This window comes from Mobula hypostoma, chromosome 11 (genome assembly GCF_963921235.1).
Source record: "Mobula hypostoma chromosome 11, sMobHyp1.1, whole genome shotgun sequence".
Lineage (NCBI taxonomy): Eukaryota > Metazoa > Chordata > Chondrichthyes > Myliobatiformes > Myliobatidae > Mobula > Mobula hypostoma.
In genome coordinates, this window is record NC_086107.1 from 43263092 (window position 1) to 43289446 (window position 26355).

Below are 26355 nucleotides of genomic sequence, written 5' to 3' on the forward strand. Positions count from 1 at the left end.
GTCATAAGTAAGGGTGCCAACAACAGATGCAAATAATCAAGTCTTATTGATTAGTCATAGGAGTTTAATTTCCTGTTTTCAAAATGTTGCATTGAAACTTAGACAACATTTGTCTTATCCAAAGAAATTAACTTTGACTGAAATTTAAGGATTATTCTTCTCCAATACATTTACAGTTCACTTTAAGAGAAACAGTGGACAAAACCATGAGCTAATATTAACTTTCAAAAGCTACTAGAAACTATATATCATCAAATATTGGTTGAGGCATTAAAAGACATTCATCTGAAGAAGAAAGATGGTGAAATAAAACAAGGCAGCAACCCCTGCCCATGTTGATCCCAATTCATCAAAATGCAAATCTCACCAAACAGAACATCAGTTTGGTGTTGTGATGTGTGGCTTTCCTTTTTATTGTTTTCTCCAAAGATGACAATGACTTAGAGTTTAGCCACTGAAAATGTGCATGTGGAATCATCCTCTGTGTACTGCAGCTAAATTGCTATTATTTCAAGAGTAGGTTGAACAGCGTTTCATTGTCCTGTAAGTTTTCTCCATTGCAATGGGAAGTCTGTTGGAGATAAGGTATAGCCGTACAGCAAAAAAAAGGTAGTGAGCAGTGTTGGAGCTATGTAACAGACAGAGAATGGAGATGCAAACACGAGGAAATCTGCAGATGCTGGAATTTCAAGCAACACACATAAAAGTTGCTGGTGAACGCAGCAGGCCAGGCAGCATCTCTAGGAAGAGGTACAGTCTCTTTAAAGTTTCAAATCTCTTACTAGCTCTTCTTTCAGTTAGTCCTGACGAAGGGTCTCGGCCCGAAACGTCGCTAGAATGGAGATGAATTTGTGTGGGCAAATTTTAAAAGAATTTTGCCATAATTCCTTCAATTTTTACAGAGTCAAGTGCTTTCATTCAGATCTGAAATGATCCTATAAAATGGCTAAATGTACTCGCTGCATTGTTTCTCAGAGCTCTTGTGTAATGAAGATTATATCTATTAAACCTCTTAATGAAGAGAATCCACACTATGTTTTAGGGAACCGCTTTACAGCCATTAGGAAGGAGAGACAGAGGTGGCTTCTTGTGATTTTATGCATTGTAACTAACACCAGGGAGACTCCTCTGTATTACCACTGATGAATTTATCTCCTTTCTTTAAATTGGTCACAACTTTAGTATTCGTGCTATCTCCTCTTCCTTGATATGGGAGGAGAGGCTGGGAATTTGTCTTCGAAGTTCCTCTTTAGATATTGATCAGGGATATCATCTGTCCAGAGGCTTTACTTGCTTACTTACTGTAATTTAGGAGATACCGTGCCCCGTGCGGACTCCCAACAGAGCAGTCTCACCAGTGCAATTTGTATGCCCCTCATTTCCTAGTATCCAAACAACTTATTCATCATCATATCTCCATAAGCTTCCTTTGATGCATTTATTAACTCACACTGAGGAGTAATTTACAGTCACTAATTAACCTACCATCATATCTTTGGGGTGTGGGAAGAGACCAGAGCACCCAGTGGTTTCAGATTCAGCCCCAGGGAGAATACGCAAGCTACACACAGTTAGAACCCAATGTCAGGACCAAATCTGGTTGTTCTGAACTGTGGAGGTAGCAGCACAAACTGCTACTATACAGCACTGTTCATTTTCAGTGGACCTACGTCCTTTTCAATCACTTATCAGTCTGAGGTGGCATGTGGGACAGTACGGTCTGAAGCCAAGGATACTTGCATCTTGTTGTGGAGTTCTTTGAAGTATTCCTTTCAACTCTTGCTGACTGTTTCCTCTCCTCCATTTTTGGCTCTCAGTGGGATGGGCTCTCGGATGTTTGTCCTGTAGATGAACTTGACAATGTGAAGAATCCATGCATGTTCTTGCTTTTGCCAGATTGCTTGATTTCTTGCGCCTTTTCTACTTGTCAATTATTTATGGTCACAAGATTTTATTGGCCTTCAGGTACCCATTTACCTCTCAAGATATAATGAGGTGTTTCCAAACCAAGAAGGTCTTGCAACTGCAATCCATTACTTTCAGGATCTCCTGGTCATGTCTAATCCGATCTTCCCTGGTGTTTCCTGATCCAGTAATTATCTCAAAAAAAAAAATCCTCTAAAAATCTGGATATCATCATCACCCCAATACAGATCTAGAAAAAAAAGATTCCGGACTCATTTTCAGAAGTTTTTGAGAGATCTTGTTCTGGGATATGGGAAGGGAATTGACCTTAAGTATTGGAAAAACATAGAAATTTAATCTTTGTTGCAAAATTGTGGCAAGAACTACATGACAATTTCAATGTTTTGCTGGTGTTATTGTGGATGAAAGTGAGAACCCCTGCAGAAATTCAACCATCTCAAAACTCTCCCCACCACCACTTCCTGCCATGGAAATTTTGCAAGTTTGTGAAAGCAGCTATTGTACATTCAGACTGCGACACTTAAAAGAAAGTAAACACACAACGTAACTTTCTCCACTTGTAATTTAACCTAGAACCTTGTAATTCTGCTAAACTGGTGATTTATTGGGAACAAACTACAGAAGTAAGACCACAAGACATAGAAGCAGAAATAGGCTATTGAGTCTACTCCGCCTTTCCATCACTGATGATTTATTATCCCTCTGAAACCCATTCTCCTGCCTTCTCCCTGTAACCTTTGATGCCCTGACTAATCAATTTTCTATCAACCTCCACATTAAATATATTCAGTGACTTGGCCTCCACAACCACCTACAGCAATGAATTTTACAGTTTCACTATCCTCTGGTGAAAGAAATTCCTCCTTATCTCTCTTCTAAATGACATCCTAGTCTGCGGCTGTGGCCTCTGGTCCTAGATTCACACACTAGAGGAGACATCCTCCCGACATCCACTCTATCCAGACTCTTCAATATTCGATATATTTCAATGGGATCCTTACTCATTCTTCTCAACTCCAGTGAGTACAAGCTCAGAGTCAAATGCTCCTCATACATGAAACCTTTCATTCCTGGAATCATTCTTGTGAACCTCTGCTGGAACCTCTCCAATGCTCATAATACTCCAACTATGGTCTGACCAATGCCTTATAAACCCTCAGCATTATAAACTTGTTCTTATATCCCAGTCCTCACAAAATGAATGCTAACATTGCATTTGCTTTTCTGACCACCGGTCAACCTCGACGCTTTGCAATTTGCCTACCGGAGCAACAGGTCAATGGCAGATGCCATCTCTCTGGCCCTACGTTCCTCCTTAGAACACCTGGAGAATAAAGACGCATACGTAAGGCTCCTTTTCATTGACTACAGCTCTGCCTTTAATACCATCATTCCAAATATACTGATTCCTAAGCTCCGGAACCTGGGCCTTAGCACTCAGATCTGCAGCTGGATCTTCAACTTCCTCACAGACAGGACCCCAGGCTGTAAAAATAGGGACAAGCTCTCCTCTACAATCACTCTGAGCACCGGTGCCCCACAAGGCTGTGTACTCAGCCCCCTGCTGTACTCACTGTACACCCATGATTGTGTAGCCAAGTTTCCATCAAACTCAATATATAAGTTTGCTGATGACACAACAATTGTAGGCCGCATCTTGGGTAATGATGAGTTTGAATACAGAGAGGAAATTAAGAACCTGGTGGCATAGTGCGAAGACAATAATCTATCCCTCAACGTCAGCAAGACGAAAGAATTGGTTGTTGACTTCAGAAGGAGTAGCGGACCATACGACCCAATTTACATCAGTGGTGCGCAAGTGGAACAGGTCAAAAGCTTTAAGTTCCTTGGGGTCAATATCACAAATGACCTGACTTGGTCCAAACAAACAGAGTTCACTGCCAAGAAGGCCCACCAGCACCTTTACTTCCTGAGAAAACTAAAGAAATTTGGCCTGTCCCCTAAAACCTTCACTAATTTTTATAGATGCACCGTAGAAAGCATTCTTCTAGGGTGCATCACAACCTGGTATGGAAGTTGTCCTGTCCAAGACCAGAAGAAGCTGCTGAAGATCGTGAACACGGCGCAGCACATCACACAAACCAATCTTCCATCCATGGATTCACTTTACACCGCACGCTGTTGGAGCAGTGCTGCCAGGATAATCAAGGACACGACCCACCCAGCCAACAGACTTTTCATCACTCTTTCCTCTGGGAGAAGGTTCAGGAGCTTGAAGACTCGTATGGCCAGATTTGGGAACAGCTTCTTTCCAACTGTGATAAGACTGCTGAACGGATCTTGACCCGGATCTGGGCCATATCCTCCAAACATCCGGACCTGCCTCTCGGTTTTTTTGCACTACCTCACTTCCCATTTTCCTATTTTCTATTTATTATTTATAATTTAAATGTTTAATATTTACTAATTTTAACTATTTTTAATATTTTTAATATTTAATATTTGTAATCCAGGGAGTGTGAAGCCCAGAATCAAATATCGTTGTGATGATTGTACATTCTAGTACCAATTGTTTGGCGACAATAAAGTATGAAGTATAAAGTATAAAGTATAAACCTGCAAGCTAACCTTTAGGAATTCATTTATGAGGACTCCCAAGTCCATTTGTGCCTCGGATTTTTGAATTTTCTCCCCATTTAGAAAATATTCCATGCCTTTATACCTTCCACCAAAGTGCACAACAATGCTTTTCCCACACTATATTCCATCTGCTTCTTCTTTGCTCATTTTTTCCAATCTGTCTAAGCCCTGTCTTTGCATTGTCTGCAAACTTTGCGACAAAGCCATCAATTCTGTCATCCAAATCATCCACATATAATGTAAAAAAAAGTGGTCCCAACACCGACCATTGTAGAACACTAGAGTCACTGGCAGCTCACCGGAAAAGGCCCCTTTACTCCTACTCTTTGTCTCCTGCTAGTCAGCCAATCTTCTATCCATGCTCGTATCTGTCCTGTAATACCAAGGTTTCTTATTCTGTTAAGCAGCATCATGTGTGGCACCTTGTCAAAGGCCTTCTAAAAATCCAAGTACACAACATCTACAGATTCTCCTTTGCCTATCCTGCTTGTAATTTCCTCCAAAGAATTCCAACAGAATTTTCAGGCAAGATTTCCCTTTTAGGAAACTATACTGACCTCAGCCTATTTTGTCATGTACCCCCAAGTACTCTGACACCACATCCTTAACAATCAACTCCAACTTCTTTCCAACCACTGAGGTCAGACTAACTGGCCTACAATTTCCTGTCTTCGGCATCCCTCTTTTCTTGAAGAGCGGAGTGACATTTGCAATATTTCTATCCTCAGGAACCTTTCCAGAAACTAGTGATTTTTGAAAGATCATTATTAATGCGTTCACAATCTCTTCAACTGCATCTTTTAGAACCCTGAGGTGTAGTCCATCTAATCCAGGTGATTGATCTGCCTTCAGACCTTTCAGCTTCCCATGAACCTTCTCTTCAGTAATAGGAAAAATGCTGACATCTGCCCCGAAACACTCTCAAACTTCTGGCATTCTGCGAGTGACTTTGATAGTGAAGACTACTGTAAAATACTTAAGTTATTCCACCTTTTCTTTGCCCCTGTAACTATCTCTTTGGCATCATTTTCCAGTGATCCGATATCCACTCTCACCTGTCTTTTACTTTTTACATGTTTGAAAAAATTCTGGTATTTTCTTTTTATATTATTAAAACCTAAGACTATAAAATATTGGAGCAGAATTAGGCCATTCAGCCTATTGAGTTGCTCTGCCATTTCATCATGACTGATCTAATTTCCCTGTCACATTCTCCTGACTTCTCCCTGTAGCCTTACACACCTTAACTAATCAAGAACACATCAAACTCTGCCTTAAATACGCCAATGCTCTAGCCTCCACAGCCACCTGTGGCAAAGAGTTCCTCAGATGCACCACCCTTTGTCTAAAGAAAATCCTCCTCATGTCTGCTTTAAATGGACGTCCCTCTATTCTGAGGCTGTGCCCTTTGGTTCTAGACTCCCCCACTATAGGAAACATCCTCTCCACATCCACTTTATCTATACCTTTCAATGTTTGATAAGTTTCAATGGAATGCCCCTTCATTGTTCTAAATTCCCATGTGTCCAGGTGTAGAGCCATCAAATGCTCCTCATACGATAAACCTTCCATTTCCAGAATCATTCTCCTGAACCTCCTCTGAACTTTCTTCAATATCAGAGCATCCTTTAATAGATAAGGAGCACAAAACTGCTCACAATACTCCAAGTGAGGTCCCACCGATGCTTTATAAAACCTCAGCATTAAATCCTTGTTTTTATATGCTAGTCTTCTGGAAATGAATGCTAACATTGCATTTGCTTTCCTCAACATCAACTTAACCTGCAAAGTTATCCTTTATGAAATCGTGCACGAAGACTCCCAAAACCCTTTGCACCTTGGCTTTTTGAATTTTCTGCTTGTTTAAAAAATATTCTATGCTTCTGTTCCTTCTATCAAAGAGCATGAACATGTACTACTTGACACCATTTTCCATCTGCCACTTCTTGCCCATTCTCCTAATCTGTCTAACTCTTTCTGCAAACTCCTTGCATCTTCAACACTACCTGCCCCTCTAACTATCTCTGGATCATCAACAAACTTGGCCACTAAGCCACCAATTCCGTCGTCCAAATAATTGACACATCGTAAAAAGAAGTGGTTGCAAAACCGACTCCTGCAGAACACCACTAGTCACCGACAGCCAACCAGAAAAGGCCACCTTTATTGTTACTCTTTGCTTAATGCCAATCAACCAATGTTCTTTCCATGCTAGAATCTTTCCTGATTCACGGGCTCTTATCTTGTTAAGCAACTTCATGAGTGGCATCTTGTCAAAGGTCTTCTGAATATACAAGTACACAACATCCATCAATTCTATTTTGTCTATCCTGCTTGTTATTTCCTCAAAGAATTCCAACAGAATTGTCAGGCAAGATTTCCCCCTGACTTCAGCCTATTTTATCATGTGTTTCCAGTATCCTGAGACCTCATCCTTAAAAATTGACTCCAACCTCTTTCCAACCACTGAGGTCCAGCTAACTGCTTATAATTTCCTTTCTTCTATCTCACTCCCTTCTTAAAGAGTGGAATGACATTTGCAATTTTCCAGTCCTCTGGAAACTTGCCAGAATCTAGTGATTCTGGAAAGATCATTACGAGTGCCTCCACAGTCTCCACAACCACCTCATTTGAACCCTGGGATGTAGTCCATCTGGTCCAGTGACATATCCAAGTTCAGACTTTTCAGCTGCCCAAGCACCTTCTCCCTGGTAATCACAGTTGCCCCCTGACACCCTCAAAAGTCTAGCATACTTCTAATCTGTTCCACAGTGTAGATGGATGCAAATGTTTACTTAGTTCATCTGCCATTTCTTTGTCCCCCATTATTAACTCTCCACTGTCATTTTTCAGTGATCTAATATCTACACTCGCCTCCTGTTTACTTTTCGTATATCTGAAGAAACTTCTGGTATCCACTTTGATAGTATTCTCTTGTGTACCTTCATATTTCACCTTTAACCTCCTTGTACCTTTTTTAGTCGCCTTCTGTTGGTTTTTTAAAGCCTCCCAATCCTCTAAGTTTTGATTAATTTTTTGTTATATTATATGCCCTCTCTTTTGCTTTTATGTAGTTTTTGACTTCCCTTGTCAGTTACAATTGCATCATTCTGCCTTTAGAACACTATTTAATTTTTGGGATATATCTATCCTGCACCTTTCAAGTTGCTCCCAGAATCTCCAGCCATTGCTATTCTACCATCACCCATGCTAGTGCCCCCTTCCAATAAAGTTTGGCCAGCTCCTCTCTCATGTGTCTGTAACTCCCTTTACTCTACTGTAATACTGATACGTCTGCCTTTAGCTTCGCTCTCTCAGATTGCAGGATGAAGTCTATCATATTATGATTACTGCCTCTTCGGGGCTCCTTTACCTTAGGCTACTAATCAAATCCGGTTCATTACATAATAGCCTTTCACCCATTGGTTCAACCACAAGCTGCTCTAAAAAGCCATCTCGTAGGCATTCTGGAAATGATGTCGCTTGGGATCAGGCACCTACCTGATCCTTCCAGTATACCTGCATATTGGAATCCCTCATGATTATTACAACATTGCTCTTTTTACATGCATTTTCTATCTCCTGTTATAATTTGTGGCCCACATCCTGACTACTGTTCGGAGACCTGTATGTAATTCCCATCAGGTTTGTTTTTACCCTTGCAGTTTCTTAACCCTACCCATTAGATGTTCCGATCTTAATATCACCTCTTTTTAACTACATGATTTCATTTTTTACCAATAAACCCAACCCACTCCCTCTGCCTAACTGCCTGACCTTTCAATACAATGTTTATCCTTGGATGTTAAGCTCCCAACTATGATCTACTTTCAGCTACATCTCAGTGATGCCCACAACGTCATATCTGCTGATCTCTAACTGTACTACCAGATTATCTCCCTTATTCCATATACTGCGAGCATTCAGAACCTTCAGTTTTGTATTTAGCACCCTTTTTGATGTTACCCCCAGTTAAACTTCACCTATCCGACTAACAGCAATTTTGTCTTATCATCTGCTTGTCTTTCTCAACAGTCTCACTGCACAGTGCATCCAGTTGGCTAGGTTTTTATTGGCTAGCTTCCTTTCATATAATTGTCTTTCTCTCCTTATGGCTTTTTCAGTTGCCTTCTGTTGGTTTTTAAAAGCTTCCCTATTATCCAACTTCTCAGTAATTTTTGCTATACTGTGCGTCTACTCTTTTCCTCCACTTTAATATTGATACAGTACAACTGATTTTATCTTCTCCCTCTCAAACTGCAGGGTAAATTCTATCATATTATGATCTGCTCTTAAGTAGACTGCTCTTAATGTCTCCATTTACTGTAATGTGAAATACAACTCTCCCCAGTGTGTGGAACATCTTTAGTGAGGCATGAATTTTCATGTTTCTACTTGGATTGTTTTAAGAAAAATCATGCCAGAAATGTTGCAGATGCTGGAGATCTTGAGCAGCACATAGAAAATGCTGGAAGTACTCAGAAAGTCAGGCAGCATCTATGAAGAGGAGTAAATAGTTGATGTTTTTGACCACGCAAACACGAGGAATTCTGCAGATGCTGGAAATTCAAGCAACACACAGCAAAGTTGCTGGTGAACGCAGCAGGCCAGGCAGCATCTCTAGAAAGAGGTACAGTCGACGTTTCGAGCCGAGACTCTTCGTCAGGACTAACTGAAAGAAGAGCTAGTAAGAGATTTGAAAGTGAGAGGGGGAGGGGGAGATACAAAATGATAGGAGAAGACAGGAGGGGGAGGGATGGAGCCAAGAGCTGGACAGTTGATTGGCAAAAGGGATATGAGAGGATCATGGGATGGGAGGCCTAGGGAGAAAGAAAAGGGGGAGGGGGAATGGGCAAGGGGTATAGTGAGAGGGACAGAGGGAGAAAAAGGAGAGAGAGAAAAAGAATGTGTGTATATAAATAAATAACAGATGGGGTACGAGGGGGAGGTGGGGCATTAGCAGAAGTTTGGGAAGTCAATGTCCATCAGGTTGGAGGCTACCCAGATGGAATATAAGGTGTTGTTCCACCAACCTGAGTGTGGCTTCATCTTTACAGTAGAGGAGGCTGTGGATAGACATGTCAGAATGGGAGTGGGACATGGAATTAAAATGTGTGGCCACTGGAAGATCCTGCTTTCTCTGGCGGCAGAGGGTAGGTGTTCAGCGAAACGATCTCCCTGTCTTTTTGTCTCTCTCCTTTTTCTCCCTCTGTTCCTCTCACTATACCCCTTGCCCATCCTCTGGGTTCCCCGCCTCTCCCCTTTCTTTCTCCTTAGGCCTCCTGTCCCATGATCCTCTCATATCCCTTTTGCCAATCAACTGTCCAGCTCTTGGCTCCATCCCTCCCCCTCCTGTCTTTTCCTATCATTTTGGTTCTCCTCCTCCCCCTCCCATTTTCAAATCTCTTACTAGCTCTTCTTTCAGTTAGTCCTGACGAAGGGTCTCGGCCCGAAACGTCAACTGTACCTCTTCCTAGAGATGCTGCCTGGCATGTTTTTGACCAAGATCCTTTATCAGAACTGAAAAGAAGTCAGAATAAGAAGATGTGGGGGAGGGGGAGGGGTACATGCTGACAGGTGATAGGTGAGACCAGTTCAGGGGGAAAGTGGGTGGATAGGGGAAGGAGGAATGAAGTAAAAAGCTGGGAGTTTATAGGTGGAAAAGGAAAAGGTGGAAGGAGTCTAATAGGAGAGCACGGTGTATCATGGAATAAAGGGCAAGAGGAAGGGAACCAGATGGAGGTAATAACCCCACAAATACATCCTAATAATCAGTTTATGTAATCTTCACACAAAGATAAATTTCCTGTAGGACGCCGCCAGGCAACATTTCTTAGATAAGCAGAAGGAACATTTGATGGTCAATTAACAAATGGAAATATTAAAATTATTTTGGCTATTCCTGAACAAATCCTATTGCTTACATTCTATATGATATTTGTTTATGTTTTGTATCTAATGCAGGTGGTGACAATACTGGCAAATATGGCTGTATTAGACCAATGTGCTTCTGAGATGATACAGGAAAATGGTAGGTATTTGTTTAGGTTTTTCTGTTTTGACATGTTGTAAATGGGTACGTAATAGATAGGGATTCAACTTTACTGTAATGAGTAATTGATAATGTCTACCATTATAATGAATTATCTTATTTAGAATTTAGAAGCATGAATAAGTAATTTGGCACAGTTTTACCGAGTTGACAATCAGAATAAAAGTGGGGTAGAAATTTTACACACAATGCTCAGACACAGAAATCTGTGAAGATCTTGAAAGAAAACAACATAAAAGGATTGAGAAGAACATTAAATGGGGTGACATTTTGTGATTGTCAATTGTTCATTTCAGATAACATTTGGTTATTTTGTGCTGCAGACTGAACTTACATGAATAGATTCATGGTAAATGGATATTTCTATATTGAAATATGTCCCTTTGATGTTAGTAATAATGTGTTTCTGTTGACATTTTTATTTGCTGTTTTGAACAAGGTGGAAAGAGAATATTCATGGAAGAGCGTTATTGCACTTCTCCCCATTTTGCAAATCAGGAGATGAAAAGGCTTTAAGAAAACACTGACTATTAAAATTGTGTGTTGATGCCATATTTTTATGGAAACATCGGATATGAAAATCATATTCTATGTACCAAACTCTTGATCATTTATACTCAGTGAGAAAATAAGAGGATATAATAGCCACTCCTGGAATATTATGCTTCCCAACCTTCTCCCAAATCAAGTTTGTCCCTCTTGAAGAAATAATATGCGACATACTAATCATTGCCTTGAATACCTGTAAAACACTTAACAGGTTTTACACAATTTAGTTTTATTCTTTTATTATTTCTTATCAAAATTATAGTCAGAACTATTGAATTCTCATTCAAACTGACCTTTCCATTAGAGACTCTTCTCCCATTCTCTTGTTTATGCCACTAATTTCTTCACTCAACTTCTAATTCATTTAACATCATTCTATACCTGGTAAACTACTTTCTTCCAATGTTCATATTAAATCTAAACGTCTGATGGAAGTTGTTTACTGGATATAGAATGATGAGAGAATTCTGAGATCGTGAATATACTTGCAGTCCAGCAAAGATAAACTTTGAATTACAAATTTAAGTTCCAGAGTTATAGCTGTTACTAATTCTATTCTCCACACAGTGATCCAGCAGCATTTGCTGTGCTAATGTTAAGGCACCTCGTTTCTATAGGACAAAGAGGTGTCTGATCTATTAAATACCAAATTGCCTGAAAGTCTGGGAGGAGGAGGAGTGCATATGCCACACCTCCACAGCTAACATAAACAAATCCCCTATTTGGACATGCTGCAATCTTGAATCCTTCCACTTAAGAATCCCACTTGTGCACTTCTGGATATGCTAAATGTTTCTCGTACTTTTACATTTTCTTATTGTACACTTTGGAAAGTTGATTAATCTCATCTCTCTCAAAATTTAACTTTCTGTAATGGTCTGATACATTCAAGTTTATTGTGTTTTTGCTAATGTATCTCACTTTCCTGGGCTGGGCGTTGGAAAAAGAAAGCCATCTCTATATCCTCCAAGCTATTTCATTTCATTTTGTAACAGATTTTTGAGTGTTTTTATTACTACAATTAGAAGGCCCTTTTATGAACTTTCTCTTCTTTCTATTTATTTAAATATATAGTCCTGTGCTAAATTTTGATGGGACAACTGAAGTTTAACAATCTCTGCCTTAAGTTACATCTTTTATCTATATACTACTAAAACGCTCATGCTCTGTCTGTCTGTTTGTCTGTTTGTGACCTCCAATTAGTGCAAACGGTGCATTACAGCCGCACTTTTTTTGGCTAAATCAAATTAACTTACAGAATGCAGGCAAAGTTCAGGGTTATATATTCATATAAAATTGCTCATTTGCCAAAAATCAACAGACTGCCTTTCACCTGAGACCGGATCAGCCATTATGGAAATCGGGACGCCACAGTCCGATGCATGCGCACGCCCAGCCTCAGCCCCGACACCTACCAGATCAAAAGGGCAGGGCAGCTCTATTTCGAGGGGTCACATTCTGCTAATCACCATCAGCACGTGCAGGATTGGGACAGATCTAACTGCCACCCACCTATAAGAGATAATTAAATCTTATTGTAATGACGTACTTCGAGACACCCATAAAACCCTTTGTTGCAGTCAAAGGACAGCGGTGACTATATCACGTCCATTTAGGAGAGCACCAACCACATCATCAGGAATAATCAGCATCCTTTGTTGTTAGTACTTCGTATCTTCTATCCAGCATTAGGGTAAAAAAAATGGTCAGCCTAATTATGCTGCATGGAAAGGGAAGGGGGACATTATGGTCAAGAGATGATGTCAAATGTTGTCGGGAAGCGGCAAAGAGAGGGAGAGAACAAGAATCGGATGAAGCCAGGGCCGCACGACTCCAGGATCAAAGAGTCAGGACAAAAAGAAGATGAGAGAAGAAGAGACAGAGGAGGAGAGGCATGCACGTCTCCAGGATCAGAGACAAACAACAAACAGCAGAAGAGATGAAGAGACGGGGGATAAAAGGACTGCACATCTCCAGAATGACAACGAGAGGCACAAGGGTGGCAGAAATGATGCCATCAAAAATGTCCTTCGTTAAATGAGGAGGAGCTATATTTGCTTTGCTAAGCGTCGTTCTTCTTTAATAAACTGGGGTTTTCTACTTCAGTCTCCAAAGCAAAGTGATACCAATAGCATTCAGGAAAATTTAATGTTCATTCTGGTCACATCAGACTGCACCACCTTTCTCTCAAAGGGTGCCCCAACGGGTCACCCCGTTGTCCAGTATATTATATATTTCTCCCCATTTTCTTTTCTCTCTCTCTAAGATCCCAGCTTCTGAGAAAGCTTTTGAACTAAAACTTCAATTTGTGGTTCCTCTTTACACGTGATCATCTGTATATGGCCTTGTGGCAAAGTTTGTGGATGATATGGAGATAGGTGGAGGGGTAGGTAGTGCTGAGGAAGCAATGCGATTGCTGCAGAACTTGGAATTGGAAAAATGAGCAAAAAAATGGCAGGTGGAATGCAGTGTTGGGAAATGTATATTAATGCATTTTGGTAACAATAGTGTGGAGTATTATCTAAATATGGAGAAGTGCAGATGGACATCGGAATCCTCGTGCAAGACTCTCAGTTTATTTTACAGGTTGAGTCTGTGGTAAGGAAGGCAAATGCAGCACTGTCATTTATTGCAAGGGGGATAGAATATAAAGGTAAGGAGATAATGCTGAGGCTTTATAGGACACTAACCAGGCCACACTCGGAGGATTGTAAACAATTTTGGCCCCATATCTCAAAAAGGATGTGTTGTCATTGGAGATAGTCCAGAGGAAGTTCACAAGGATGATTCAGGAATGAAGGGGTTAATGTATGAGGAGCATTTGGCAGTTTTGGGTCTGTACTCACTGGAATTCAGCAGAATGCTGGGAGATCTTATTGAAACCTACCAAATGTTGAAGGGATAAGGTGGATATGGAGAGGATGTTTCCTGTGGGTATCCAAAACGAGAGGGCACAACATCAAAATTAAGGGGTAACCCTTTAAAACAGAGGTAAGGTGGAATTTTTTTTTAGCCAGAGAGTAGTAAATCTGTGGGATGATCTGCCACAGACTGCAGTGGATGCCAAGTCTATGGGTATATTTAAGGCGGAAGTTAATTGTTTCCTAATTGGTCAGGGCATCAAAGGATATGGTGAGAAGGCAGGGATATGGGGTTGAGTGAGATCTGGGATCAGCCATGATGGAATGGTGGAACAGACTCAATGGGCTGAATGGACTAATTCTGCTCCCATGTCTTACAGTCTTATGGTCCTGTATTTTAGCATTTTCTGTTTCTATCTTCTTCCCTGTGCCCTTGAACCAATTGACTTCTATTTACTGTGAAATTAAGAGAATTGATCCATTGGAACTGAACATGAATAAAATATAACACTGCATGATTACAAAAAACTGCTAAATTAGTCAGAGTGCATTAAGAAAATCAGCACAGATAGGCAAAGTTCCAGCAAGGTCCCTGTGGCTTCTTTTCATTGCAATAGAGGTGACGAGTACAATTCACTATATCCTACTTTCTTTTATAAGTGCAGTTCTTATTATAGCAGTTAGTATAATAATGACATACAGTATTGTAAGTCCTTGAAAAGACGAAGACAGCTTCTCAATACTGGGAAATAAATGAGCAGATGTTATAGTTAAGCATGTTGTTATATCTTGCTCATTTTTTCAGCCAGATAAAATAATGTTGAACTATCAAAACTTTCCACACTTCTGAATGCTGTATGTGCCCACAATTCTCATTGAAAATGACTGTAAATCATGTGATGGTTTAACAGTCACATTTACTACCTGTTAGATTGCATGAGTGGTAACAAATTGCATTATGAGCTGAAAAGCTGTTACCCAAGTTTATTCATTGAAGTGGTAAAAGCAATAGCCTAATGGTGGTGGCAGAGAGCCAATAAACATCAGCAGGACAGAGGAAAGAGGACAAGCTTCATTGCTACCAATACTAGTGGGCTCTTGAATTTGATTCAGATCTTTTTGAAGGAACAGCAATGACTGGGAAACTTCATTATGTAACTTTATTCTATCCAAAAAAAACTTAAAACTGAAGTTTGTATGAATCAGGTATTCATTTACTTCTAAACATCTTAAAATTCAAAGACAGATTTAGTACAACAATTGTAAGTTAATGTCCATGTTTCAGACCAGCCCTTTTGTGAATTTTAATTTAAAAATATGGATGAATTAGTTTTTCAGCATTTTGAACATTTTACAGTTTATGAGGCAGAAGTGCCTGTTCTTTGTCTGTCCAGGTTTTGCCTCTTCATTCACTTGGTTTCACTCGCTTGCGTGGCATCTAACCATTTATTATGTGCAATAAATTTGTTCTGCCTGACCTTTCCACATGAAGCCAGAGTTGCTTCATAATATTTTCTGGACAGTTGCTACAATCAGTTCTCCTCCGGCAATCACAGTGAGCATAGAAGTGCCTCTGAATTTCTGCTATTTGTGTTTTGGTCCCCGTTTGTGCTCATTTCTTCTTTGTGCAATATCCACCACACAGACAACAGTTCAAGGAAATGGCACATGAATGCAAGAATTGACCAACAGCTGCCAAGACCTGTTCGAATCCAGAGTCCCCCAGTGTTGTTATTGGCTTATTTCAATCATTGGACACCTCCTTGATTCAATAACTGCTTGTAAAAAGTTCTTGAATATATTCAAATTCACGTCTTCTTTTATAATTAATTGTGGGAACATTGGAAAGTGATAAACTGAAAATGTTCCAACAATCCATCGAACCATTCTCTAAAACTAAGGTTGCTCAAACACTGGAGATTTCTTACTAATTTGCTCAGTTATTTCCCACATTAGTTAACTCTAGTGTTTAAGATTGTCTCACCATACACTTCCCCTTTCTTCCAACTGTTAAATACAAACAGTCTTTCTTCTGAAAGTGATTTAAATTTAAAAAGTATTTACAACCATCCAATTGAAATATTTGATCCTTTTCCATGGCAACCTTGCATTCGGGACTAGTTAACTATTAAAGTTAAAACTTTCTTTTGCTACTTTTGACTCGATACTAATAATTATTTATTTAATTCTGATTATATTAAACTTCTGAACTCAAGGTTAAAGTGCATATCAGCAGAGGCCAACCATTATTAAAATATTTTAACCTTTATTAAGGCAGACTTTGTTTCCAGGACTAGTTTATTTTCAAAGACAATTTCACTGATGATTATCCTTTTCATTCCGAAATAAATCACTTCCTCCATCCTATAGAAGTAACTTTCTTATTAACACCCAAGTAATGTTTTTATTTTCATTCCTCCTAAGGCACAAAAAGATTATGAATGAGTCATTCTTTTGGCAACTTAGCATTGCTTTTGAATTGCACCCTTTTTTATATTGTAACTCCTCCTCACCACCAACATGCTCTTCTCCAATCTATTTTCTTTTAATTTCTCTTGAAAAGACCAACAAAAGGACCTTTACCTGAAGCATTAATTTGTCAATTTTCTTTTGTTTAATACGTTAATGACTGTGGTATGCATTGCCAGTATAATCTTTTTTTATATTTCTTTGTTCAGCTCTACCTAAGTGCCTTCTACTTCAATGAATATAAATCTTATCTTTCTTGCTTTTCAGAAACATTACAGAATAGTTGTCAAAGCTTCTTTGAAAGTTCATCTACATACTTAAACATTTGCTAACTTCACTGTAGCCAGGTTGTCATTGCAGGGCCCTGAATGCATTTTCTCATACTCCAGGTTTCATTAGAGGGAGGAAATTTCTGGTCCCATAAAAACAGACCTGGAATAAAATATTATGGGTGCAAAGACCATTATTTCCAAAACTGAGGAGAGAAATCCCAAAATGCAGTCTACCCATGCCCATTTGGTATATTGCAGGAACATACAGTTTCATTCTATTTGCAAACAAAGGTTGTAAAATCTCACCAGTGCCATTCCCAGAGGGAAGAGTGAACTCTGTGGTCTTCTGGGTGTTGCAGTTCTGACTTTGAGGAGAATTATTTTGTGTCGGTAGGCCCTCCAGACTCAAGTTGGAAGTAGTGCAAGAAGATGATTCCAGTTGTTATTCCCCAGAATCAATCCCAAGGACCTGGATCACATCTCACATACTGCACTGTCATCCTGAATTCAGAAACATCGCAAAAATTCAGCCATAAATAATATCCGTTAATAAAAAGACATTGATAAAATCCAAATGCTTAGTTTAACACTTTTCTGGTTTCAAAATCTACATCTTACGAATTAGACCCACTTCAACTATTTCACCTGTATTAAATGCAATTTGGAGATAATCTGTCGAAGATATGTGCATCTGGTCCTAAATTTCATTAAGAGTCATCAACGAGAAGCCCTTAACTAAGCAATAGATAATGATGGTATCCTCATATCTAACTCTTTTCTCCTTACACTCCTGTTTCTTATCAACCCACATTGTGTTCTGAGACCCTCTAAATTTTGACATTCATCTCATGAATCGCTTTCATCCCTACACTATGAGGACATCAGCTTCCCTTTGTGCCTCTTCTTCTGGATCTGCACTGAAGACAGGCATTGCAGGGACAGGAAGGAGCCACTGATGCTACACACTGGGATGAGAACTTCTGTAGCATTATGAAAAGTTTTGATGCACTATAAATTTGTAGCAAAAACCTAGATGTTAAACGTAATCAAGTACTTCATAATTTTGAATGTTTAGAGCAAATTTCAGATTCAAAATATAATGGTAATATCACTACACAGAACATTTAGTGCAGCTGGTCAAAGCTGAAGTTCAAGGGCAAGATACATATGTCCTTCACAGATCTTTCTGTCCTCAATCCAGCTTCTGATAATTTGCTGCTACTTGTGTCCATACTTAAGCCTCATAGTTTTCTTCCAGCTTGCCAATATTGTCTGCATTATCTGAAGTTGTCTGTTTGATAACACATATGGGATCTTCCTCTGTGAGGCTTTGTTGTGGTGGAGAGGCTTGTGAGTTCCTGGGATCCCAAGAGCAATGCCGTCTGGAGTTTAGCCGTCTGGCGCTTAGCTCCTAGTAGGGTCACCCATAGTGGTAAGGTCAAGGGGAAGGTTCGAGACAAAGGGAGATCCAACTAAGGCTTTCATGGTGGAGCTGGCAGAGGAGGATAACACATCATAATGTCAATAAAGGCAAGGAAGGCTTCAGTGGAAAAAGTTCCCCCATCATCTTGCATTTCACTTCACTAGCCTCTGACCATGATCTGTCAAGGCCCATGCATCATCCTCTCCACAGTAATCAAAGTCATGCACAGACATTCTCCACTAAGGGAACCCACCCGAACATCCTGGATTCAGTCCTGTGGTGATTAACAGAATATGTGGATTTGGATCAGCCTCTACAGACACCTGAAGACCCACCAATGGATAACCCCCTAGGAGAGCATCATACTCTCCTCGAGTGATCCCACTACTAATGTGGGACCCTGAAGAATTTGAATGGCAGGCATGCAGTCTCTAGATATTGGAATATTTATCACATCTTCAACTTATTTGTGGCACTAGCTAGAAAAGACCACAATACAGCACCCGTTTCAGAATTGCTTGATTCCAACAGTTCACATCCCTCTTATCATTGCAAAATTGATCAACTTTGGCCATGAATGAGCTCTGTTAGAATTACTTAAATTCAGAGAAAAGGTATAGCAAAATCTGGCCATTTGACTAGAAACAAATTCATTGTACTTTGTTGACTGATTATTTTGACCAAGTTGTGATTCTGTTTCTCTTGCTTTGTACTTTTACTGCTTTTTAAGGTGTGGAGCTTTTGCTGGAATTTCTCCATGAACGTCCACCACTTGGGATTTCAACAGAAGGTGCTGCATTTGAAAGAATATTGCAGAAATCTGCAGTTACACTAGCCCGCTTAAGCAGACAACCAATCGTAACTGACATTGCAACAAGTCTGAACTGTAAGAACAATCTGCATAAAGAAAATATATAATTATATATTCTTCACTGTCTTGGTAATTTGCTCACTTTGTAGTTCACTGCAAGGTGCTTGATATAATGGATATAATTTGCTGGATATTTTTGTAAAACTTATAAAACCTACAAAAAACATTTTGTGTTGAACCAAGTAGACAAATATCAAAATTGAAGCAACACACAAAAAAATTGCTGGTGAACGCAACAGGCCAGGCAGCATCTATAGGAAGAGATACAGTCGATGTTTTGGGCCGGGACCCTTTGTCAGGACTAACTGAAAGAAGACCATTTTTTTGGGTGTGTTGCTTGAATTTCCAGTATCTGCAGATTTCCTCGTGTCTGAAGTATCAAAATTGTCCTGGACTGAACTGGCTGATCTTATTCAGTTAGCATAGTTGGTCTGAGTATATTTGATCAGTTAAGAGAATGTCTCAACTTCTGATATCTAAGCTCACTACCTTACTGGAAACTATGAGAGAAGGAGGGCTGGGGTTGGGAGAAGAGGTGCATAAATCTTGGAAAGGAAACCAAGAGTTAAGATTTCAGACCAATGATCATTCACCAGAGCTATTCCTGACCAGCAGAGTGTCTCCCATATCTTCTGCTTTTATTTGAGGTTTTCAGCATTCGCAACTTCCTCTTTTTTGCTTTTGGAAAATACGGCAATGTGGACAGAGAACTTAGCCAGTGTTATTCACAAATGAATAATCTGCTAGAAATGACGATTCAAAATGAAACAAAAAGTATTGCCTGTTAGATAGATAGATAGATAGATACTTTATTGATCCCAAAGGAAATTACAGTGTTACAATAGCATTACCAGTGCACAGATAGAAATAATAGAAAAAAAGAAGCAGAAAGAATAAAAAATGAGTAAATTCCCCATCTATAGGTTAACTCATTATATAGCCTAATGGCCGAGGATAAGAATGACTTCGTACAGCACTCTTTGGAGTAGCACAGTTGACTTAGTCTATTACAAAAAGTTCTCCTCTGTTCAGCCAAGGGGGCATGCAGAGGGTGAGAAATGTTGTCCAGAATTACCAGGGTTTTCTGTAGGGTTCTTTGTCCTACCACAGCCTCTAGTGTGTCCATTTTGACTCCTATAACACAGCCAGCCTTTCTAATCAGTTTATTGAGCTTGTTGGCATCACCCATGTTGATGCCATTGCCCCAGGACAGTACCGTGGAGAAGATTGTACTGGCAACAACAGACTGGTAGAACGTGTTAAGCAAAGTAATGTTGAATGGTCTGCACTGGTAGAAATGTATCAACTGAAAGAAGAGGAAAATAAATGGAAAAGGGAACATATTTATTCAGTATGACACACAGATATTACTTTTCTGTTTTTATTCCTGATTCACGTTGAGAACATATTTTGGAATTTATCAGCATTTGGTGTAATCAGGTGTAATCAGATATTTCTCATTATTAAGGATACTTGAGTGATGAGATAAATTATCTTTTAGTCTCTCTAATGTGCAAATGAACTGAAATAGGTCTTGTCTGATGTCTCAACTGTTTTAAAAATTACCAACGTCTTTTATGACACCACTGACCTACACTTATTACTGAGCATGGAGATTTATTCAGCGAAAAATGCAGTCAAGTTATTTAAACATTTTGCCTTTATAGCATTCGAATCTGAAAGATCTAAACCTAATATCTAATGATATAAAGTCACTAACAGTATTATATCTGCAAATATGGTTGTATATATATTTTTTTGCTCTCCACAAAAGATTTTAAGATTTTCTGTTAATCTGATACATAGGTGTTCCCCGTTTGATTGAACTATGCCGATACCCCTCTGAAAGGAATAATAGTGATTCAGTATTAATGGCTTGCTTGGTAAGTTTTTACACATTTCTTTGTTATATCACTTTTTGCTATTCATAATCAACAGTAAAATTCTGAATTTTATTTGCAATATATGTTCTCACAAAGAAATAACCAGTGTTAACTTGCTTATGGACAACCATTTGATAGTTTTCTTCAAGATAGTTAATTTTAGATGATCTTACATTTCACTTCCTTGAAGGTAATAACTGAGTTTAGCAAGAGCAGAAGCTTTAAGTAAATGCAAAATTCAAATGTTTTGATATAAACTGTGGTGGGTAATATTTGTAGTGATATTGTACATTTTTAGGAGACTAATAACATTCCAAATATGGACCAGAAGAGCAGATGATACTTCAAACGCTGCCTATTACACATTTTACTTTAATAATACATTACAATACAATACAATAATACAATAATTGCAAGACCCAAATTGACCCTCTGCTCTCTTCAAAGATCTTTCAACATTTTCATTTTCTTCTTAGCCAGGACTAGCTCCCAAACCCTGCAAAAAAGAACCCTCACTTTTCTGAATGGGAAATAGCCTCATATTACATAACATCACTTTTTTTCAGTAAGAAAAGTCCAAAAAATAATAGATTAATATTTGTGCTTTGTGATCAAAGATTTATTTGTCACGTATATTTACATATATTCGGAACATGCTGTGGTAGGTCTTTACACTACTTCTTGAAAATTCACCCTCATTGGTAAAACTAAACCTGCTAATCTGAGCAGTAGTGCATTCTACCATGGTTCCAGGCTATAATTTCACAGAATCTATGGAGCTGAATTATGCCAGTGCGAGAAAGCTGAGGGCACTTACAGCTTAGTACTATAAGTCCCACAGGACATATTGTATGCCTAGCATTGGCAGAGCATTATACACATGCATTCAGAACATGTGGATTCTACCAGTCTACATTAGGCAATCAGTTGTGGACAGCGTCAATAACTTAAAATTCTTTGGCATCATAATATCAAGGTATTTGTCCTGGGACCAGCATGAAAGTGTCACCACGAAGAAGACATGGCAGTGCCTCTACTTTCTTTGAAGTTTGTGTAGGTTCAACATGTCACCAAAAACTTTGGCAAACTTCTTTTGATGCACAGTGGGAAGTATCCCAACTGATTGCATCATGAGCTGGTAGGGGAACACCAATGTCCAGAAATAGAAATACCTACAGAATGTGGTCGTTAAAGCTCAGTCCTTCACCGACAAAGCTCTGCCAACATTAAGCACATTTACAAGGAGCTCTGCCAAAAGAAAGTAGGTTCCATTCTCAAAGACCCCCACCATCCAGGCCAGGCCCTATTCTTACTGCTGCCATTAGGTAGAAGAACCTCAGACTACACACCAACCAGACCAGGATCAATTATTACCCCTTCAACCACTGGGCTCTTGAATCAGTATGGATAACTTCACTCACCAGTTCAGCTTTGAACTGATTTCCACAACCTACACACTCGTTTTCAAGGACTCTACCACTCATGTTTAGGTATTACTTTTTTATTTACTTTTATTTTTGCACATTGGTTGTTTACCAATCAATATTAATGTATAGTTTTACATAAATACGATTTTATTTTCTTATTTTCTTGTAAATGCTGCAAGAAAATAAATCTCAAGGTAGTATATGGTGACATACACTCCAGTGGCCACTTTATTAGGTACACATGTATACCCGCTCGTTAATGCAAATATCTAATCAGTCTTTCAAGTGGCAGCATCTCAATGGATAACCGACATGGTATCAGTGACATTCAATGCACAAGCAGACAAGGTCAAGAAGTTCCGTTATTGTTCAGACCAGACATAAACATGGGAAAGATCTAATTGACTTTGGCAATGGTATGATTGTTGGTGCCAGACAGGGTGGTTCAAGTAGCTCAGACACTGCTGATTTCCTAGGATTTTCAAGCATAACAGTCTCTATAGTGAATGGTGCAAAAAACAAACAAAAAACTCCAATGAGCAGTAATTCTGCGGGTGAAAATACCTTGTTAATGAGGGAGGCCAGAGGAGAATGGCCAGACTGGTTCAAGCTGACAGAAAGGCAACAGTAACTCCAACAAACACGTGTGTAGAAGAACATCTCTGAACACATAACACATCAAACCTGCAGCCCATCCACTTCAGACCATATGAAAGACATGATCGTTTTTTTTCTTTGAAGGTGACAGTGCAATGCCAACAAGGGGCACTATGGTAACATAGCAGCTCAGTGCTCCAACGTCCTCTGTAAGGAATACATACATCCTTCCCGTGCCTGTGTGGGATTCCTCTGGGTACTCCCCTATCCACCTACAGTCCAAAGATGTACCTCTGAGTAGGTTAATTGGTCATTGTAAATTGTTCCATGGTTAGTCTAGGGTTAAATCGGGGGTTGCTGACAGTGCGGCTCAAAGAGCCTCTTCTGTGCCCTATCTTTAAATAAAAATACAATTTCTTTAACATTACCAAACTCTGAAATAGATGACCATCTTTTCTAATAAATTGGTATTACTTTCTTTAGTGTGAGGTTATTATTTGTCTGCTTTTATTATTGGAATTTTGTTTATTAATCTTATCCTTGGTTGGTTTATTTGTGGAACTGCATTCTCCTACCAAGTACATCTGTCAAAGGGAATCATAAGGAGGTGGCTGGGAATGGACCCAAGTGCAAGACACAGACACTGAAGTACTAGGGACAGGACTAGGATACAGGGCGATGGCAAGGTCATGGACAGGAAAACCAGGAACCTGGAACAGGACTGGACAAAAGTGCTAGGAGCCCGGGCTTGGACTCCGAGCCAGAAACTGGGCAAGGACCCAGTACCTGGGTCTTGCCTCTGGCTCGGACCCCAGAACTAGGCAAGGACGAGGCTTGGCTGGCAGGCAGGATGAGGTTGGAGTCTAAGAGACTTGAGGTGAGGCTTGGCAGGAGGCAGGAGACTTAATATGAGGCTTGGCAGGAGGCTGGAGTCTTCAGGCTTGAGGCTAGGGGCTAGAGGCTAGGTAGGAGGCTGGAGTCTTCAGGCTTGAGGCTAGGGGCTAGAGGCTAGGCAGGAGGCTGGAGTCTTCAGGCTTGAGGCTAGGGGCTAGAGGCTAGGCAGGAGGCTGGAGTCTTCAGGCTTGAGGCTAGGGGCTAGAGGCTAGGCAGGAGGATGGAGTCTTCAGGCTTGAGGCTAGGCAGGAGGCTGGAGTCTTCAGGCTTGAGGCTAGGCAGGAGGCTGGAGTCTTCAGGCTTGAGGCTAGGCAGGAGGCTGGAGTCTTCAGGCTTGAGGCTGGGCAGGAGGCTGGAGTCTTCAGGCTTGAGGCTAGGCAGGCTTCTCCTGGGCAGGGCGCGGTTCACCACCCGACAGAGGCAAGGGACAGGAAGGGACAGAACCAACCACAGGTAGTGGCAAGACAGCCTGGCTTACCTGGGCGGAGGCAAGGGACAGGAAGGGAGCTAGGTACAGAGTGGCTCCAGGACAAGACTGCAGGCGAAATGAGGCAAGAGCTACCGGCAAGGCAAGGCAGGGCTTCAGGCGAGGAAACAGAAGGCAGAGCAAGGGATACAAGGGGTAAGGACAAGAACAATCCAGCAACCACGCCCTGGTCTCTGGAGTTATTTATGCAGCCAGCCCCAATGAGCATCAGCTGCCTCAATTAGAGCTAAACAAGAACAGAAACAGGGTAAACAGGAAAACCTGGAGCAAGGGTCGATGGACCGGACCGTGAACTGGAATATGGACTTCACGGACCAGACCATGACAGCCCCCCGCCCCCTCACGGGAGACTCCTGATGACCAGACAGGGAATCCAGACTATGGATGACTGGGACAGGTGGGAGGGTATTTAACAGAAAGGAACCCCGGGTGGCAAGAGGAAAATGACAGTGTCTGTGTCACTGGGTCCAGAGTTGGCTGGATCGTTCTGTCATAAGGAGGTGGCTGGGAATGGACCCAAGTGCAAGACACAGACACTGAAGAACTAGGGACAGGACTAGGATACAGGGCGATGGCAAGGACATGGACGGGAAAACCAGGAACCTGGAACAGGACTGGACAAAAGAGCCAGGAGCCCGGGCTTGGACACTGAGCCAGAGACTGGACAAGGACCCACTACCTGGGTCTTGCCTCTGGCTCGGACCCCAGAACTAGGCAAGGACGAGGCTTGACTGGCAGGCAGGATGAGGCTGGAGTCTAAGAGACTTGAGGCGAGGCTTGGCAGGAGGCTGGAGTCTTCAGGCTTGAGGATAGGCAGGAGGCTGGAGTCTTCAGGCTTGAGGATAGGCAGGAGGCTGGAGTCTTCAGGTTTGAGGCTAGGCAGGAGGCTGGAGTCTTCAGGCTTGAGGCTAGGGGCTAGAGGCTAGGCAGGAGGCTGGAGTCTTCAGGCTTGAGGCTTGGCAGGAGGCTGGAGTCTTCAGGCTTGAGGCTAGAGGCTAGGGGCTAGGCAGGAAGCTGGAGTCTTCAGGCTTCAGGCTAGGCAGGCTCCTCCTGGGCAGGGCGTGGTTCACCAGGGGAGGGAGCGGTACTCCTGGGCAGGGCGCGGATCACCACCCGACAGAGGCAAGGGACAGGAAGGGATAGAACCAACCACAGGTAACGGCAAGACGGCCTGGCTTACCTGGGTGGAGGCAAGTGACAGGAAGGGAGCTAGGTACAGGATCACTCCAGGACAAGACTGCAGGCGAGACGAAGCAAGGGTTACCAGCAAGACAAACAAGGCTTCAGGCAATTCAAGGCGAGACGCGAACTTCAGGTGAGGTGAGAGTTACCGGCAAGACAAGGCAAGGCTTCTGGCAAAGCAAGGGGAGACGAGAACTTCAGGCGAGGCGAGAGTTACCGGCAAAACAAGGCAGGGCTTCAGGTGAGGAAACAGAAGGCAGAGCAAGGGATACAAGGATCAAGGACAAGAACAATCCAGCAACCACGCCCCGGTCTCTGGAAGTATTTATGCAGCCAGCCCCAATGAGCATCAACTGCCTTAATTAGAGCTAAACAAGAACAGAAACAGAGTAAACAGGAAAACCTGGAGCAAGGGTCAATGGACTGGTCCGTGAACCGGAATACGGACTTCACGGACCAGACCATGACAAAGGATGCATGCACATTCCAGCAAACAGGTGACTTAAAACAGGAATCCAACAATTTTGTCCTCTTTGACATGGTAGACACCAGCATTAGTTAACTCCATTGAGTAGCTAAGGTGAGATCTGAAGGCCACTCTAAACTTCTAAGCTATTGGTAGAGAGCTCATATTCAAAACTGTAGCATTAGCATTAACTTCGCACATAACATTTTCCACATCATATAACAACAATGACTAGGGGCCTAGATATAAAGTTAAGGTGTTGGAAGAAGAAATAGGTATAGATTACTGGAATAAGAAAATGATGTAGCACTTAGCACTGACATTCAGCATTAAACTGAGTTCAGGCTCAAGCTTATATCCATATATTTGGAATTCAGATTCAAATGAAGAGCTAA

The 26355-nt window shown here is 40.9% G+C and overlaps 1 protein-coding gene across 2 annotated transcripts in view; it reads left to right on the forward strand.

Annotated features, from left to right (window-relative positions):
* LOC134354273 (protein inscuteable homolog) overlaps positions 1–26355 on the forward strand; it is a 433993-nt gene that overhangs the window by 405574 nt on the left and 2064 nt on the right. For both annotated transcript variants that reach the window (XM_063063187.1, XM_063063188.1), the window contains exons 10-12: positions 10492–10558; positions 18884–19039; positions 20831–20907. In XM_063063187.1, coding sequence (XP_062919257.1) covers positions 10492–10558; positions 18884–19039; positions 20831–20907 — 300 coding nt within the window. The remainder of the gene's footprint in view (positions 1–10491; positions 10559–18883; positions 19040–20830; positions 20908–26355) is intronic.